A 19737-nucleotide genomic window follows, 5' to 3' on the forward strand; every position below is an offset into this window, starting at 1 on the left:
AATTTTCCGTTCGCAGCCAGTGCTCTTTACCATAAAGCGACACATAATTACCTGCGAGAATTGGACAGGTCGTAGAACATTGCGAGGAATTGGTTCATCGGACGTTTTATTACTTTTTGCGGTTTTTTACGGCCTAGCTTTTTCATGGCAGTGTAGTAGTGTTTTTGACTCTCGGTCAAAAACATTTCTAACACTCCACCTTCGTACTGAAAGAAAAGATGGTCCCTTCGTTATAGTACAGACTAAATCGTTCGAACTTGACGAGAATCGACACGCGTTAGCAACATACACGCATAAAAAATATCTTATCAAAATTTTCGTTATTGCGTAAAAAATAGTTATTTTTATCTCCTGACAAACAGTGGACCAGGAAACATTCTCCACGTGACAAGATGGCTCGAAAGCTTAAGAATCCAAATTTCGCCCGGACAGTTATCGCGCCGCTCACCTTTTTCTTCAGCATGTTGAAGTTGTCTATGATCACTCCGATAAAGAGATTGAGCGTGAAGAATGAACCACAGACGATGAAAATGACGAAGTAGAGGTAAGCGTACAGGTTTGCCTCCCGTTGCGGTTGCAGATCCACACCTCTTGCATCGACAGCGTCTTCCATCACCTCCATCCATCCCTCGAAAGTCGCCACTTGAAACAAGGCCAGGTAAGCGATGCCAACATGATCGAAAGTGATCTTGCTATTCTCCCACGAATAGTTTTTGCTGATGCATTCTTCCTTCGTATTCACTATCTGAAATCAAAACAAAAGTGCTTCTCTATTATAATTAATAACTAAATTTCTCAATTAATGATAAATCTCGAAATCTACACGAACGAATATTATTCTTTCGAGAGATTCGACATTTTCGTCGTTAAATATTAAGATAATCAGAATTAATGATCTGTATTTCGTCAATGTAAGACGATCTAATATCTTTAACTTCATCCGATGAATACGAGGCGCGTCTCGAAAGTAAAGGTCAGTCAAATATTAAAAAAAGATAAAGTAAAAGGAAAACTTTTATTACTGGCGCAACGTTTGTACATATCTGCTTTATTTTTCTATATAATTAATAATGTTTTCAAGCGCCTTTAGAACCATGGAACAAGTTTTTTTATGCCTTCTTTATAGAAATCCGCTGAAATATATAATAATAATTAAAAGATTACCAGATTATTTTGGTAAAGAGGAGTTTCTGATTTGCACCCATGCGCATAAATTTTAACAAGACTTTACAATTCATAAATTAAATAATATGTCGACTCTGGTACTTTTCCTTCATCACTAATATGCCGAAGCTTCTTCACACTATTTCCTTGGCCGTTAAAACTAGAAATTAGAACAAAATGAAACTCACCGAAGTATCCAATAGTTCTCCATATTCGTCGACGCACTTGAAGAACTTGCCACCGAAGAACTGGACGCCCATTATTGAAAAAATCAGCCAGAACACGAGACACACGAGGAGCACGTTGAATATACTAGGTATCGCATACATCAACGCGTTCACTACGATCTGCGAGCCGGGAAGAAAAGTCCTCTCAGTGACACGCGGCACAAGGCGGATTTGCGTATTATGTCCTTCGTGTTTCATATGGGAGTTTTCGAGTATTGTGTGCGCGATATTTACCCTCATGCCTTGCCATCTCGAGATCGCCCTCAGTGGTCTTAAGGCGCGTAGCGTTCTCAGCGATCGTAATACTTTGAGGTTCTCATTTTCTTCTATCAAAAGACTAAACATGGATACCTGTACGGGGAAATCACGAGATTTAATTCTCGATATCGTTCGTGCTAATATGACTAAGTTTCATGCGAATTTTGTGAAAGCCTAAGTCCCGATATCAGTGACAAGAGCTTAAGATTGCTTGAAGATCATATGGAACTACTTTATTAAGCGGTTAGTCGTTCGAGATATCGTTAAATTATTGCAATCTCGTCAGCTATTTTCAAGCGGTTCGTTCGAAATCACAGATCTCGGCGACAGAAATTATTAATTTCTGTCGCCGAGATATCCGTGATTTTATTAATTTCTATCGCCGAGATATCCGTGATTTATTCAAGTGACGTACTATTAACGCGTCGCATGCATAAAGTATGATATACCGTGATCGTTACTAGAGTTTAATGAATTTTATCTGATATACGAATTACACAGAGTCGCGAAGTATCAAATGTGGTAAAATTTTTATGTACAAAAAATTTTTATGTACAAAAATAATAAGTAGCAAAAAGCCGAATTTATAAGCTACACCGAGCGACATTGATATTTTACGTGCATCGAGAGAAGATGGGTATCTAAATAGGACAGCAAATGACAATGACGTCGGAATGATGAGAAAATAATGAGGAAATAATCAAAAAGTGAGTTTTTACAGCCATTTTCTCGTTGTTTTAATATTCTATTCTATTTGGATATCTGTCCTTGAAACCTTCCGTTTTTAAAGACGCTGCGTGTGTGCATGACTCCAATAATTCTGAATATCAGGAAAGGTTGAATAAATAATATATTTATGGAAGAATCATGTTTCGTTTAAAACTGAAAAGGTCGCGTTTCTTAATTGAATTTGCGTTAATTAAATTTGCGTTAATCTACTGCATTGCTCTAATATGCAAAACATTACGTAAAATTTGACTAACGAAATGTGGGCGAGTTAAATCATATTTTAAGTAGAGCTTCGCAAGTTAAAGGAATATAACTTATTTTTCATTTAGGGAAAATCAAGGTACATTCTATATTTTATATATAATCATGTGTCATTAAAATTCTCTCTAACGTTTAATTCTAATTTATCTCTCATGCATATGTAGATATAATTAATTTTGCACATGGAGAAAAAATCTGATTGCACATTAACCAAAAAAGGAGCAACCAGATATATTTTGGTTGAAGAAAAAAGAATTTCTGGTTTTTATGATCCAAATGTGGTTCTTATAACACAGAAATTCTGTTTCTGTCAAATCAAAACGGGAACGCACTGAGACTGTAACTTTCAACGTACCTGGGTCCAGGGGCCACACATAAAACACATAGAAAAGGAATACGGAAACAACACTCAAATAATTACCACATATATTCCGTCCAAAATATCATCTTAGTTATTTGATATTTTTTTCGTATATACGGGGCGAACTACCAAGGTTCACGGCGTGAAATAACTTTTACAATTTTTATCGCAAACGAAAATATAAGAAGCCGCGACATTAAAACAAATTTAACAAGTCCGAGCGATCATTGTAAGGCTCCGAAAGACGCTGCCTCTGATACCGGTGATTCCTTAGGAGTCATTCGAAGGCGCACGGTTCAAAGGGTTCTCGTTGGCGGTCGGAAAGTTGCGATAAAAATTGCCAAAATTATTCATGTAGTCAGGCGGCTCACTCCGCATATAGAAATACGTAATGCTCCGGGGGGATAAGCGGGGTAACCGACAAACACAACTCATGCGACAGCGAGACGCACATCCTCGCACACACACGCACACACACACACAGTTTTGCAGTTCACAGCAGGGCTGTGGGCGGAACTCTGATCGTACTTACGAAAACGATTATAAAATCCAGGATTGTCCAGAAACTGGTGAAGTATTTACAGAAGCCTAGGGCTAGCCACTTCAGGAGCATCTCGACGCTGAAAAGTGTGCAGAAGCCAAGATTGGTCCAATAGAGAATCTTCTTCAAAAAAGGATTGTCGTCTAAGTAGATGTCCTCGAAGCACAGCGTTATGGAAGATGCGAAAATTAAAACTAAGATCATCCATTCGAAGGCGGGCGTGTCGACCACCGACAGGACGACTGTGCGGATTCTTATCCACTTCTTGCCGATGTCCGTGGCGAGGCAACGATTGATACAGCTACACCTATGAACAATCGCGTTCGTCGAATCGATCGGTTAGTTGCCGCCGAAATATTTAGCAAGGTTAAATAGACACGAATAATCCAGCAAATATAATGACGCATTAATGACGTATTGACAATTACGTGTTGATGGCGCTGGTGAGACGGCACAATTTTAGTATTTTGCAATGCCGCGAAAATCAGTAGTGGATTTAACAAACTTGATTTCACACGATAAAGAAGGGAAATAAGTATTAGGCATATTGCGCTGATGTAATCACGAACTAAGAAACACTGTCTTTCACCTGTTTAAAAATAAAGCCTACAAGTAAATTTCAATAATACAATTTCTATATATCTGTATTTCTGTTGTCTACGCGTAGACGTTGATCGTATTTCACGCGTAAACGTCCGATCCTGGTTCATTGAGACGTCTGTTCTTTATAATATCTTTTTGACGTTCATTCGATATTCGCGTGCTCTCTAAATTTCTCGGAGTGAAATTCGACCTTTAAAAACAGAGTGATCTCGCGGAATTCACTCGAAAAAATGTATCGAGTTCTTTGCCGTGGACGAATGAAGGAAAAGTTAGAGGAGCGTGTCTTACTTCTGGTAGCAATGTTGGGGAAAGCAATCCAGCGGCTCCTTGCGCTCTTTGTTCCGACCAAACCCCGGGAACGAGCCCATCCCGTCGACGTACCTCCCTTTGCTGTCTCTTCTGCCTCCGACCGTCAGCTCGTCCACGTAACTTACGAGGGCATGCCAAGGACGTTTCGTAACGCGTTGGCTGCCATTCCGACCAGGCGGTTTCTCTTCCGGCAACATGGCCACTTCCTCGTCCGGCTTGCTGGCGTCCTTGAGCACCTCGAGCTCTATACTCTCCTCGGGATTGGTCTCGTTGCTGTTGCCCTTCTCCTTGACCGTCTCCTGACTGTTCTGGCTATAGGTGGTCAGCGTGGCCTGACGATAGATCGGATCATACGTGAACGGCTGATTGAGGCTCTCCTGGTACGATCTATTGTAAATATTGTCTTTGGGAAGGCTCAGCACGGTCTCCTGGATCGCGTACTTCTCCTTGTCGGACTTGTCCATTACCTCGCGCACGATCTGCTCCAGCCGTATGTTCTTCTCGTTCTCCGAGTTCTCTTTACGGTGCTTCTGTTTGCGCACGATCGACCTGATGCGGTCGAACGATCTCGCGAGTTTCGACTCTTCGCCGACCTCTTCCTTCTTCTGCTTCAGCTCCTCGGAATTGAAGCTGTTGAGCAGTAAGGCGAGAAAGAGATTGAGGACCATGAAATTGCCCATCACTAACGCCGGCAAGAAGATGGCGAAGCAGGTGCCCGGGCCGTCCTCCTTTTCCGCTCGCATGCAGTCCCAGAGCGGCTCGATCCATTCGCCGCACAGGATGCGGAATATCATCATGAACGAGTGGAAGAAATCGTTGAAGTTCCAGCGCGGCACCGGATCCGGATAGAACTTGTCCAGCGTGTAATCCTTGCTGAACAGCTGCATGCCGATCACGGCGAATATGTAGATCACGATCACCAGCACGAATGTCAGGTTACCGAGCGCGCCGATCGTCGAGATGATGATGCTGAGGAGGACCTTCATGGTCGTCCAGGACTGCGCCAGCTTGAGGACGCGCAGCAGCCTGAGACCGCGTATCACCGACAGACCGTCCACCAGCTCGAACGTCAGGTCGATGAGCGACGCGGAGACGATGATCAGGTCGAAGTTGTTCCAGCCGTTGTTGAAGAAGTCCTTGCTCAGCGCCAGGAGCTTCAGGAAGCATTCGAACGTGAAGATGCTGGTGAACACCTTGTTGCCGATGTTGAGCGCCTGCCGTATCGACTCGCTCATGCCGTGATGCTCCATCGCCAGGAAGCCGGTGTTCAGGACGATGCAGAGAGTGATCATTAGCTCGAACAGGGGATCCCTCACCACCTTGACGCAAATGATCGTGCGACTCGTTGATTTCGACGTTGTGACTTAGCAAATAATAATAATACGGCGGCTCCGACGGACAAATTGTCGAAACATCGCGCAATAGCATTGCGAATTGACGACAAATTTCGTAACGATCTCGCTAAGACGATTCACCACAAGGCGACGGACTTGTCTGAATAAAATTTCAAAATTGATATTTTTGTCCGAAATTCGACAAATCCAATTCAGGATATTTCTTTAAGATATTTCATTATATTGTACAATCATTTCAATATTTAAGAGCAAAATCATAACCTACAATAATTTTCACTTAGTAGTTTCATCACTTGTATTATACGTGTAGTAAGCTTGCTGAGCATCGATAATTTGTTTCAACATTATAGGAACTTACTGTTAACTATCTCGGAAACAATTACCTTGTACAAGCAATTCTGAAATCGTAGCCATCCTTCGTAATCTACGCAGCATTGGATACACTTATCGCAATTTCTATCTGGAAGATCATCTGCAATTAGAAAATAAATCATAGCGCTCGTAAATTCGCCTCCGGCATTAAGAGAAAATCCTATTCTGATATGTGTATAAATGTTGTTGTTAATTTAGTCTTACATTTTCACCACTGTTTCAATAAACAAAGTGGTTTATTCAAACAACACAGCCGAATTATTATCTATTGCAGTTTCCAGATATTTTCAACATTAAGAACACCGATTAATTAAACTTCGAACCGCGGTCATGTGCGTAAAACGCAACGATTTTAGCAACGAACCATCGTACGGTTTGCACACGGTCAACGAAAAATTGACTCCGAATTGATTGGCGGTGCGCAAATTTCAACTCGCTAATCCATTTACGCCGGCTATTGTTTCGGCAAACAATGCAACCCGCGCGTCCTCAGTCGCGATTTCCGTATGTTCGACATTGAAAATTTCACTCGATTAAACCGCGGATTCCGATGTTGAAAGGAAAAAGTTAATGCGCACGTCTCTCGTAAACATTTCGACCGAGGAAATTTCGCAAATGGAACGGAGCAACGCCCAAAACGACGATTCGTTAACCCTCCGCAGTCCCGCGTCGAGCCTGTCTTAACGTCGAATTCATTCTAATCGATTTCACAAAACCGACTTATATCTATGTCATTTACGGTGCTTTCCCCTGTCGCAAATCCCCTTTCGTATCGGTTAAACGGCGACATATTGAAACGAACGCAAATAACGAACTGTAACAATGCAGCATAATAATACAACGACGAAACGTGGGCGACATGATCGCGAGGTGAAATGAACTTCCGCGGATCGGCCGAGAAGAAACGGTCGAAAACACAATTCCGGGTCGCGGGAGCGCTCGATCCACATTTGCGACCGATAATATTGTCTCAATAAACAATACCGCGACGGGTTTGCGCTCACCTAAAACTACAATATGCGACAGGTACTCTGGCGGCAGCGCGTACATATGTTTCTTCGTTTTCACCCCGTTGCATTTGAGCACGCGGATCTCCCGGTTGCCGGTTCTCACCGACACGGTGACCGGCGCCGGTGGCGGGCAGTCCGGTCGCGGGGGAGCCGCCTGACCGGTTTTCCCGTGCTCCCTTGGAGACTTCTCCGGTCTCTCGGCCCGGTGCTCCCGCGACTCGCGCTTGTCGTGCTCCTCGGCGGACGTGACGTCGTCGCCGTCGTGGTCGTCCACCACGCCGGAGTCGTCTAACGACGACTGCTGGTTGCTATTGTTGCTCGCCTGTCGGGAGTGCAGCCGGTTGGGCACCAGCCGATGAGGCTCAGGCGGCCTGGGGCTGACGTTCTGCAACGGCAAGTGGGAAGGTCGCACGCTGGAGTGCCTCGGACTCGGGCTCGGACTCGGCGTCACCGACCTGCGACAGAGTTTCCGTCATACACGGGAAAGGGAGCGCCCCAATTCCTTTCTCCAGTTGTTACAATTACAAGAAATCAAGAAATCTTCTTGATTTGTGGGTTTCAGTTTTACGAGGCTGTTATTGTTATTGTTGAAATAAAAGGGATAATACAACGGTGTTGTGATAACCGAGAACGATTAACCGGGTAGAAATCAGGAGCAGGAATCTTTCAGTTCCTGCAAATGAATTTTTCACCCAGCCTCTGTACTTCCCAAGCAACGGAAAACCCCGTTATTAGTTATACCGACGGAGTCGTTTTTCCCGATGTACGATAACACTACGTCGAGCAAGATCTGAAATTATCTGTTCACGAAGCGGTCGTCGTTAACGAATGACAGACCGGATCGTTGATTATTCGAACGGTACAATGTGTGTCGAGGACTTTTCGTACGTAGCGATCCTATTCTCTCTCTCTTTCTTTCTATCGAGATAGCATTTATTTCTCCGTATAGCATTTATAAATAAGTGATTAATACTTAATTAATTGTCTTTATCGCGGAGTACGAGGTATGCAAATCTCCAATTACCAAACGACGTGGCTTCAAAGTAAACTTGACGTAATGGGACCTCGTATCTTGCGTAACAAATTAACAATTAATCGAAGCATTAAGCTAATTAGTTTGGAGATCGCGTGGAGGTTCAGCTGGAGGTCCGACGCGAAATCAATGCTTACGATAATGAGCAACATTAACCCTGGGAATACCGAGCGCTTCCTGGTTGCATGCGTCATCGAGCCGGGTTACTTCAGGTCGCGCAAATATTACGGAGCTCAATTACACGACTCGGCCGAAGAAACTTTGCTCGCGACTCGTCGTCGTAAGCTTCGCCGACGGACGCACCGGTGAGCCACGGCGATATCGAAACCTATTTATATCAGTAGGATTAAATCCGCGCACGAGCGAAACGGGAAGGCAAATTTGGAAGCGAGCACGCTTCGCATACGCCGGCGGCGGAATCGATTGCAAATCGGCCGGGGAATACGCGAATGAAAGCGCCGGCGATAGTTCTGAAGATACAGCTTGTGCAAACTTCACCGAAGATACGGCCTCCCATTGTGAGGTTGCGAGACGGGCTCGTTTTCTTTCCTCGCTTTTATTACTGCCCCGAGAACGGGGGCGTTTCTTTCTGTCTTCCTCCGAGAAGAGCAACCCCCGCGCCATGCAGTTTAACGATTTTGTAGCGGGCTGCATATACGACGCGAGAATTAGCCCCCGGTTCGCAGGGGAGATGAGATGAATAATGAGATATATGAATAGATAGATGAATAATGAGAAATATGAGATAAATAAACGCACGCGAAAGCGCCGAATACTTTCAGCGTTAAGCTGTCGATAAGAATAAGGCCACTCCGATGGCGTTTGCTGCAACTTTTCACTTACGTCGGTGAATGCTTTAATTCGGCGAATGCCAGGGAATATAGTTAATTTAGCCGTATCTTCCGCGGCGAATCTTCCCTTATGAGAAAAAGGGAAAAATTTCAAGGGAGCAAAAGCCCCTTTTTTTCCATAGTTCGGTTTATTTGCGACGTTCTTTTTCTTCGTTAACCCTGAGAATAACATCCGCGATCTTGATCTGAAAACTTGAAAAAATACCAAGCGGAAGAAAATGCGTGTAGGTCTCGTAGGCCTAACAACTGTCAGGGTTAAATCGACCTGAAATATAATCTAGGTAAAGAGCTGCGCGATTCGACTTTCCCCCGGTGAATGCCCAACTGTTGACATAAACGCACACACATCGCGATATATATTTAGTTACGTTATTCAGCGCGTTTTCTTGGTTAAACAAGACTAAAAGCTCGACTCAGCTCGCATGACCCAGAAACTCCTGGCGAATGCGACAAGCGCGTTTCGCGACAATGGTCGTGACAAATGGAGCCTGCGGAAGAGTCGGTCGTAAATACAGATATAGAAACCTGCTGCGTGCACCACCGTTTTTCTCTTGACCGGCGCTGCTCCTCCCGCGCTTTCTTCTACGCGTCTTCTTTCTCGTGTAACTGCTGAGCAGCACCCCTTTACGAGCGTCTATCCTCTTCTGCTTGTCCTTCGTCAGGGTCTTGATATTGATCTTCGACGGGTCAAAACTGAATGTCGAGTCCTCGCGATGGTCCGTTAAGTCCTTCCTCCGTTCCTGTAATTACACACAAAAACGCTCGATAAAATTGACGGACGTAACGTTGCAAGACTGAAAAGCACCGAGCAAAGAGAAAGAGAGAAAGAGAGAGAGAGAGAGAGAGAGAGCTCCAACTTGATTGAGTCGAGTCATAAATAATTTCCGACGGAGGTAGCGAATATTTACCCCCTTTTTTTTTATGAACTCGCGCTTGACGGAAAGAATCGATAAGCCGTCTCCTACCGGCGGGAGCACGTAATCTTTTACGAGTCCCGTGGAAGATAACGAATATGTGTTGGGGTCAGGCTTCATCGCGAGGCGTCTCATGCGAGGATAAATTTGAGGACGAAAGAGAAGGAGCGGGATTTACTTATGACTCAAAGCGATGGCATTGAAGCTACGCGAAACGTATACCCGGGAAATATAAAGCGAGTAAGTACCTCATTCGTGATCTCCGCCTCTTCTTCATAACTCAACGCCACGACGGCCAGCATTAAGTTCAGCAGGTAGAATGATCCGAAGAATACGACCACCGTGAAGAACGAGACGCTAATAGGTCCGCATGCCGACAACACCTGTTCCGTGAGAGCTTATCTATCATTTCCACCGACGCATTTGTTGCCTTCAGTACGTAATACGGCAACGTGTGTGATCGCGTTGCTGTGATACTTCCCGCGATTTTTCACGCACGATACGAACGCTTTCGCGATGTCGACTAATTGTAAAAGAAAGTTTAATGTCTGGCAAGCTATATATAACATGAATGCTGATACTTTCAATTTTCGGAACAGAATTCACCGCACTATTTTTGACTGTCTTTTGACATTGTGTGTCATTTATTAAAAAACTGGCTCCTACATCGGTAATACGATCAATCTCGGCGATGGAGACTTTAATCCTGTATTGCGAAGGCCGGGCTTATAAATGGCGAATTTCGCTTCTTGGTTACCCAAGTGACGGATCTGCTTGGCATTGTTATGCGAATTAGACTTGAGAGGCTTCTCTTGTCGGTACACGAGAAAGCACGCGACTTCCGCTACGCCCGCTGTTTGCGTCGCGAGTTAGTAGCACAAAGACAAGAGGGAGGGCATATTTCAGATGCCGACCTTGTTGTAGACGTCCTCCCAGTAATCCAGAGTAATCAGCTGAAAGGTGGTGAGCATTGACCACAGGAAATTATCGAAGTTGGTGTAACCGTGGTTTGGATTGGGGCCAACGCAGAGACAAGTGTAGCTCTCGTTGCAGTGCCTGGAAAATAGGTAAAACCTACATTGCCGGCATCGCCGATCCATATCCGCCGTGGGAACGCTTCGAGTGTCCGTATGATCAAGTGCGGAAATATTACTGGCTCGAGCGCCTTTGGCGCGGCCTTCTTCGCGCTAATCGGCTGGGCCATCGATTATCACCTTGTCACCTGCCGGTCGACGGAAAAGAACGGTTTCCTCGGTGTTATTAAAAGACACGAGCGCGATATTAATGAAATCTGCATGCCGCACGGACGGTTCGAGCGTTGTTGAATAACAACCATCGGATATCCGCGCGAGGTGTTCCTCAAGACCCCGAGAGCGCACGAAAGATCCATTAATTCCTCTCCGAACGGCCGTCGCTTGCATTTTCGCAGCGTGACGTGCGTTTCCCGTCGGATCGACGAGACACGAGCGACGATGTCGGCGTCGAAGGGAAAATTTCAACCGGCGGAGCTTCTTCGCGTTTCCTCGCGTTAAAATATGAGAATATCGTAAAGGAAGCCTCGCGGCCCCGGGAAGGGTCAACATGCACACGCGAAGGCGCCGCCGAGGGCGTAATATTTCCATGCGCTTCGATCGGTTTCACCGCGCGCGCGGCAGGGAAATGTTTCATCGAAAGTGCAAAGAAACAACCGTCAGCGTTCGGGCGTATCGATCGAATAAAAAGCCTACTTTCCGCGAGACACTGCGCGCCGGATATGCCGAAAGAGCGCTGTAAAAAGTTCCGTGCGCGCCACGTAACGCAGTAAAAGCTCTTGCAAGCTTATTTATGCCGGCCGGCGGCATACGAATTCCGTTGTACGTGCGGCGGACGTAATCATTTGGGAAATGGACGATCCCGAAAACCGATAAATATGGGGAGCCGCTCGTACGCTCGCCCGTGAAGTGCGCGGAATAAAACTCCGGACAAACGATACCCGCCGGGGGTGTACTCGTGCGATTAAGTACAACCGGATACCATAATAGGAGCCGCCGCCGTCACGACAATTGGAGCGGCCGACGTGGGGGGGAAAACAAAAAGGGTGTAATCGCGCAACGTTATCGGGCAATTACACCGGTGAGACGCTTCCTCGACAATTTTCGCTTATAATCGCCGGTAATTCACAATAAACGTAATTTACATTTCACCGAGGTCTGGGAGGTTCATAAATCGCACGATGTGTGCCGTCGTGTCGTGAGTACAGCTCGTAGCGTGCGGAAGGTAACTGTTAAAGGGAAACATCAGTTTTGTTGCGAGCGATATCGAAGGAGGGACTTGCCATTTTCCGTTTCCGAGTTGCCGCCGAAGGCTGGACAGTTTCGCAATTCTCACCAAGTCTTCCCCTCGCGTTCTATCAGTTGTGAATTTCATCCTTCGCGAATTTTCGCGAATTTCAATTACGCTCCCGCATCCCACCACCGTCGTCCGAAGAAAATTAAAGAATTTCACATCGAAGTCGGTCGTTCTCTGCGCCTCGCGGATATATACCTCGCTTCGCGCTTCGGATATATTTTTACGTGGCATGAAATGAAATTTCCGCCGGAGCGTCAAAGATCCGTGGATTTCTCCGGTATCGAGAAGAGCGGACGTGACGTTGAGAAGTCCGGGAAGTTTCCGCTACACGGTAGACGTATCGCGCAAACCTCCCCTTTTTCCACGCCTCCCCTTCGCAACCCGGAAACTTCGCGACGCGAGGGGAATCGAGTGGCACTCGCTCGGAGATGTTGATGCGATGCAACCGGCCCTCCCGTCTCGAATTAGCTTATCTAGAGTGGAATCTGCCGAAGAGTGAACACAGAAACACCAACCTGGCGCCGGTTACATTGCCGCAGATGATTGGCTCCTCTTCCTCGTTGAACGCCCAATTGGATGAGTTCCAAGTCCACCTGTTGGCGACACGACATTTCGTTAGTTTTCTTGCGAGCTCCAGCCTCGTAGATCACCGGAGATTTAAAGCGAAAGAGCTACACAATCCCCCCCTCCCTCCTCCTTACTAGGTGCTCCTCTCCATGAATTGCCGGACACCCCGTACATATATACGTATTCTCGTAGGTCAGTCAATTCATCGGAACAATTTCTTCCAGTTTATCGACGTTCGATACAGCGCAAATAAATCAAATCAGCGAAATTATTTATGGGCAAGAAAGAGCCTAAGCACGAATGTCATAGGCCAGTATCCATAGTGGAATCTTATATTTAAGACTGTCTTATCTTCACATGAACTTAAAACGGTCTTAAATATGAAATCTGACTATGAATATCGGCCTTATTATTATTCTTTTTAATATTATAATATAGTTACATATAATATTAATATTATTTGTGGGAAAATACATATTTAGTCGTGTAATGTACATCCGTTTCTTTCAATTAGCAATTGTATTCGGAGGATCAGCCTTACGCGCTAAAACTCTGATCCTTTTAATTACCAGAATAATATTTTTTTTAATTTTAAACATATCGATATTCAAATATAGCACTGGAACATCCATGTTTAAGCTCTTACCGGCCTATAAATGACGTTTTCTTCGGTAAGACCAAAGAATCATTATCACTTAATAAATGATGCTTTAGGCGGTAAAGAGCGCGTGGCGACGCTAATGTTTAATGTAACGTGTAAGAAGTTTACGAATCGATATTACACTTGCACAGAATGACTTTAAGTCGCCGCGGGTTACTCAGCCAAGACTTGGATGTAATTCTGCGATGCCCTTTTACCATTGTCAGCGGTAATTTGGAAATTCAGTCTCTGCTAATGAATATTGAATATTGATAATGAATATTTCTTGAATATTGATGACGTGATGGGTGGATTGTGAAATGCCGTGTTGGAAACAGTTGCGTTAGAGAATTACCCGTCCGAAGCTGTATAACAATAACTCTGGTTTACCGTATTACTGTAAAATGTTCTTAAACTGCAATCGGCCTCGTTGATGATATTAATAAAATCGACACTCTGGGCACAAAGCGTCCAAGAGTAACGATATTATTTCGAACGTTAACGGAAGATTAACGTATATTAGGGTCGTTAGCCGGCACTGAATAAAGCTGATCTTCCAATTCCCGCGGTTTAACGCCGCGTTTGACGGTAAATGCTAATGCCCGATTACATATATGATGAAGTTCGCGTTCAGCGGCGTTAAGAGATGGAAATCGTAGCGGCGCGGCGTGCGTTCGGCGTTGAATTAACGCGGTGAGAATACACGCATTATCTTCCGTGTGCGTGCTATCGCCTACGGCGTGTTGCCTGGATCGTCGTGACGAGCAGCGAAATCACCGTAATAGCAATACCGAACCGCGACCAGGAATACAGAACGCAGCCACGGCCATTCAGATTTATCCGATGCGAAGTGATGGTCCCGCCGAGTCGAGCGGAACACAACGCATTGTGTCCCGCCGTGTCATTTGCTAATGTAGGCGAAGTCACGTTGTAGAGGCGGATTTAATTGTCGAAGAGAAAGAAAAGTAAAAGAAAGAAGATGAGGAAGATAATCCAAGTTTCAGACGTCTCTCGTTCATTTTGCCGATCGATCGATTAATCTTGAGAGTAACACCCGCGATCCCGACGCCGAAGTAATATCGTAGCTCTCACGGGTAAAATCTGTGGATTCTCAGTAAGAATCGTAATTTTCTGCATTTTTTTCGTCCTCCGCGAATTATTATTTATAACGTTTTTTAACGTTTTACATATCTTTTCGGTGGAAAAATCATGCACCGCTGTGCACCGAGAAGCACCACGCACATTACTATTATAGACCGTCTGAGGCAAACGTCCCTACGGTTGTAAGTGAAGTTACGAAAGATCGCGAGTTAAGATCGGAAGTGCGAAGTTTTGCTCAAGACGAGACTGTTTGCGAAGATTTTTATACGACATCCGACACTGACTTTGTACCGCTGGTCACGAGGTGAGCTACTAACCGGCTCTCGGTGTAAATTCGTAATACAGTTCCCGCACTATTGAGCCACGTTCCTTTCTCAACCCGCTTCCTCTTCACGAAGACTCGAGGCCGTAAATAAAACAATGTTCCCCTTTTTCCCTGCGCGACCCTCCGAATTCCGCGTTCTTTTCACCCCTTCTTCGGCGTGGCCGCGCGTCCCAATGAATCACCGCGCGCTCGGCTTTTGAGAAACAGCAAGCAGATCCCGGGTGCTTTTCGCGAGGGTCTCCGTGCCTCCGACGACGCGACGCACCGCCGTAACAGGCGCATCGGAGCATCTCCCGGAGGGCGACGCGTCGGATCTCTCGCGTCGCAATCCGCTGGGACGGCAAGTAGGATGCGGATCGATGCTGTCGGACAGTGGAAGCGCGGACAATGAGATCCGCCGGCGGATAGTTTCCTAAGCACGCGGCGAGCGGCCCGTTTGGCGTCGCGACCGGAAAGCAGATAGCGATGCTCGTAAACGCGCGCCTCACGGAGCCGTCAGGGGGTGGAAGCGGAAACGAATGCTCGTCGGGGCGCGATGCCTGGCGAGGGTCCGCGCGCTGCGTCCCGCGGAAACCGTGTCGTCGATTACGGTCGGAGCACGGCGACGATTAAACGACGCTTTAAGGCGATCATGCACGATTTACACGCCCGCGGTGATGCACGACTCGCGCTTCTGCCGATCACACTTGAAACTCCGCCGCCTTTCACCCCCGTGACTCCGTGATGTTGCAGAATATATTCCGCAGTTTTCCAACATATTTCAAAATATTCCTCTCGCGCTCATTAATCCACTTCTCTCCGTGGAGTTCGCCTACGCAGGCGAATAAATTCACAATTATTCAAGAAACACTGTACCACTCTTCGCCCGATAGTACTTAGGACAACGTACTCGATCCAATCGATTTGCGTGGCGTTCGGCTCTTGGTGCTTCACACACTTATTCCTAAGTTCGCCCATGTAAACCTGCAAAGCGAACAGTGCAAAAACCATCAGGCAGAAAATCGTCAGCGTCATTACTTCGGCAAGTTGCTTGAAGCTGTGCAACAGCGCGTTGATGATAGTCTTTAGACCTGAAACAGACAACGACAACGCGCGGTTAAAAATTTCGCGAGATGCGGTCGCTTCATAGTCGCTCGTTTCTCTTTCATTCTTAAGAGACGAAAGAAAATACGCGCAGACTTCGTAAGTTTAACGTGTCAGTGTCAGGGTCAATGTGGAATCTGGATGTCTTATTTCAACGGGATTTTACTCGATGGAGCTGGGTGAACGACAATCGGATAAAGGGCGCGAGAAATGCGCGTCAACGCCGACGGCGCGTTAATGTTCATTTCGCGAGATCCGCTGACAGCGCGCGGCTTTTTCATCGGGGTTGCGCACGCGGCGCACGGAATCGATACGCGAGTCGCGGGGACGTCAACGTCGCGAATAAATCGCGATTCTCTCCACCGAACGGCACCGACGGACACGATGTGGAACGGTCGATCTCCGCTGGAGTAATCCGCGGGTGGTCTTCGAAACCACGAAAAGACGACATTCCCCGCGCGAAGTGGTCCAAGTTCTCCGCCATTCTCCCTGTCCAGTCACCCAAGGACTCGTCGTCATCGTCGTCGACGTCTGTATCGTCGTCTCTCCCGCGGAAACTTAAATCCGCTTCCGCCATCTCGGCCCTCAACCGCTTTGTGCTGCGTCTGAGTGGTCAACTATGGGCCATTCTTGCCGCTCGTGGCCTCCCATTATTCCTTTTGGTCTCTTTGATTTGGCTGAGCCTGAGCTTTCGGCCGAGCTTCCTCCGTACGTTTCCGCGCTTTCTCGGCATGCTTTGTTGTTTCGCATGAAGTCCCGTCATGCTTTCGGTTTAAAGCCACCGCTATGTGCGTCAGTGTGTACGCATCGTGGTTTTGGTTCTCTCTCTCTCTCTCTTTCGGCACTCTGCGCATAGTTCAACTCGACAGTCTTTACTCAGTCCTGTCGGTCATTATTTTTTGTTTTTTTTTCCCCCGCCGAAAGTTGGTAAATGCAGGAATTTTATTATCGGAAAACTGTGTAAAAGAAAAAAAGAACACGTGATCGACGTGTGACAACAAAAGCAGGTACACGGTGTAGTTACCTGAGTATCGTTTTTCGACAACGCGTGAATTCGCGTCGGACGATCGTTATTCGATTGCCGTGTCGCGATAAATAAATTAATCAACGGCAATAAATCACGATAAGCGTGACGTATCATACGGTGTGCGAAACTGTGCGATTTTTGCGTATCGAGAGCGGTCGTTTATGCTCATCCCGACGAGACGCGCATAAATGCGGGTTTCGTTTGAAACTCGAATTAATACGGGACGCTCGGTTGGCTCGCAGCTGATTAATATGTGTCTGTTGATTATCGATCGCGCGCGTTTAATCGTCGGTTGTTGCGCGAGTGACGCCTAATATTCCGTAGACTGTATTACACTGACCGATACGTCCGCGTTTAATTGCGGCCGCGATATGCACAATGTCTATTTTATCACCGATGACACCGACTCATGCATCTTTTAGGGAAGCACGATCGACTTGAACGCATGAATGCTGTGAAAGTTTAACCATCAACTGATTGTACACCGACACGGATTTTCAATAAAATCTGCTGATAAATAAGAAACATGGACAGCGCAATTATATGACAATTAAAACACGTCCCGAAATAATAATGCAGAGGAAAAAGAGAAAAAATGCCAAGATCGGCGTACCATTTTGTTTTTAAGCTTTAAAATTCTGTCGAATGGATGCAAAACAGCAATATTTTTCTTCCTTTACTAAGATACATTATAGTTTCTTGCGAATTATTACATATTGTCTTACAAATAACTACTTTTAGAAGGTATAATGACTACTTTTTTCATTTGAGGTAAAAAGTTCCGCTCAGCAACTGCAATTGAGACGGATCACTCGTATCGGGGAACACGCGCCCGCCTCAGATTCGCTGTATTACCTGGCATAATGGATACAGTCTTAAGTGCTCTCAACACCCTGAACGTCCTGAGACCGGCCAGATTCCCGACTTCCATTCCGATGGTGGCGTAGCCGCTAGTAATCACCACGAAGTCCAACCAATTCCAGGGATTTCGAAGATAAGTGTACTTGTTCAGTATAAATCCCTTCGCTATTGATTTTATCACCATTTCCGCCGTGTATATGGCTAGGAAGATATATCTGGAACACGAGAAACATCGGACACGCCGGTGAATTACATTGAACATCGGATCAACGCGCGCTGTCGTCTCGTTATCGAAATCTGACGTCTCTACTGAAAAGCCAGAATGTATATCGGCTGTCCTCGATCGCGTTTCCTTTATCTAACTGGTATAAATCTTTCGACGAATCACTTTAGTAGCAAAAATTCGATCAGAGGTGAGATCGCAGAGAGGACCACCGGTTTTTCTCTTAGCGGGCGGAAATCCCGGTGCAAGCATATTGGGTTGATGCGAAAGTTCGTCCCTTTTTTTAATCAGTCCTTCGCTCGGAAAAATTCTGGAATTTCTACGGTCGTGGAATCATGCTGTTAGAGACAGCGAATCATTGAACAAAACGGTACATATTCAATCGCGTGTGTATTTCGAAATAAACAAATGTTATATAGACTTTTTGATTAAAAAAGAGAACGAACTTTTGTAACGATCCAATCAAAATAAATACGAATTAGTTCGTACCGCTTTCATTACTGCTCTCAAATTACTTCCGGCTATCGTTGATTACTTTGACTAAGTTATCGTCAGGTATCGTTTCGAATAAATACCACCCTTAAATTCGGCCGACCAATCGATGCTTGCGATGTGTCCCGTGTTAAAAGATCTCGATTAAATTCGAACATCCCTAGGGTCGCAGTTACGTAGCAGACTTTTCGCAAGATAACGAGCGGCTACCTCTTTGCCATGTACGTCGTAATGATCGAATTTTGCGGGGACAAAACCTGCGTCGCCTCTGGCGCGTCGTTAAGGAGATCGGATAGCTTCGAGCGACTATTATCCACGCCGAAGATGCACGCTTGTTAGCCAGTTGATTATTCGATTAATTTGGCGCGCGCACACACACGTATAGCGCGACAACTTATCCCTCGTCGGTGTAAATTTGCGAGGGAGTTCCGAAGCGAGATCGAGGTTTAGAAGCAAAAAGGGTCGAGAGATTGCCCATGTTACACGTCTCTCGCAAATATCGACCGAAAATGCGGGGCGAGACTTCCGACGGATCTCAAGTAGCCCCCCGTGCTCGAGACATCTATCGAGCCGTCGTTTTTAAACGTTCGAGCAATCCATTTTTCGGAGCGAACTTTGAGGAGATTACTCGTTCATCACACTGAAAGCTCGCTGGCCCGACGCGCGGGTCGTAAGTTGTAGAAAATTACCGGCAAACGTATTCGCCGGAAGCGCGTTAAACGAATCGCCGTTTGCAGCCGACGAGAACTGTCGCGAGTTACTCGCCGGGGGATACTTAGCTTAAGAGGATTACACTGAACGTACGTGAAATGAACGTCAGTTGTAAACGTGTTTAAAGCCAACCCGTCGCGCGACCGATTCTTCTTCGACGCGCGTCCCGTGAATTTTGATTTGTCCGACTTGTTCGATCTTTCCATTTATTTCAACAAAAACATGGCCAAATGTGACATCTAAAATATCGGATATTCCATGATATTCTGGGTGTTCCTCGATCGTAACAAAATACTGATTAAGGCAATCAAGTGTGCCAAATGGACATCAAGAAGACTTTACGATTTCGCTTTACGATCTGACGTCGGTATAAGAGAATCGGCAGGAGGAG

The 19737-nt window shown here is 45.9% G+C and overlaps 1 protein-coding gene across 2 annotated transcripts in view; it reads right to left on the reverse strand.

The window, feature by feature from the left end:
* Positions 1-19737, reverse strand: part of LOC106741808 (sodium channel protein 60E) — an 84152-nt gene that overhangs the window by 14702 nt on the left and 49713 nt on the right. For both annotated transcript variants that reach the window (XM_014614161.1, XM_014614162.1), the window contains exons 3-16: positions 17915-18135; positions 15839-16019; positions 12832-12909; positions 10903-11044; positions 10237-10371; positions 9600-9814; positions 7185-7645; positions 6192-6280; positions 4433-5772; positions 3533-3848; positions 1626-1742; positions 1353-1511; positions 449-745; positions 52-206 (exon numbers count right to left, since the gene is read on the reverse strand). In XM_014614161.1, coding sequence (XP_014469647.1) covers positions 52-206; positions 449-745; positions 1353-1511; positions 1626-1742; positions 3533-3848; positions 4433-5772; positions 6192-6280; positions 7185-7645; positions 9600-9814; positions 10237-10371; positions 10903-11044; positions 12832-12909; positions 15839-16019; positions 17915-18135 — 3906 coding nt within the window. The remainder of the gene's footprint in view (positions 1-51; positions 207-448; positions 746-1352; positions 1512-1625; positions 1743-3532; positions 3849-4432; positions 5773-6191; positions 6281-7184; positions 7646-9599; positions 9815-10236; positions 10372-10902; positions 11045-12831; positions 12910-15838; positions 16020-17914; positions 18136-19737) is intronic.

Source organism: Dinoponera quadriceps, unplaced genomic scaffold (genome assembly GCF_001313825.1).
Source record: "Dinoponera quadriceps isolate SergipeBrazil2010 unplaced genomic scaffold, ASM131382v1 scaffold533, whole genome shotgun sequence".
Lineage (NCBI taxonomy): Eukaryota > Metazoa > Arthropoda > Insecta > Hymenoptera > Formicidae > Dinoponera > Dinoponera quadriceps.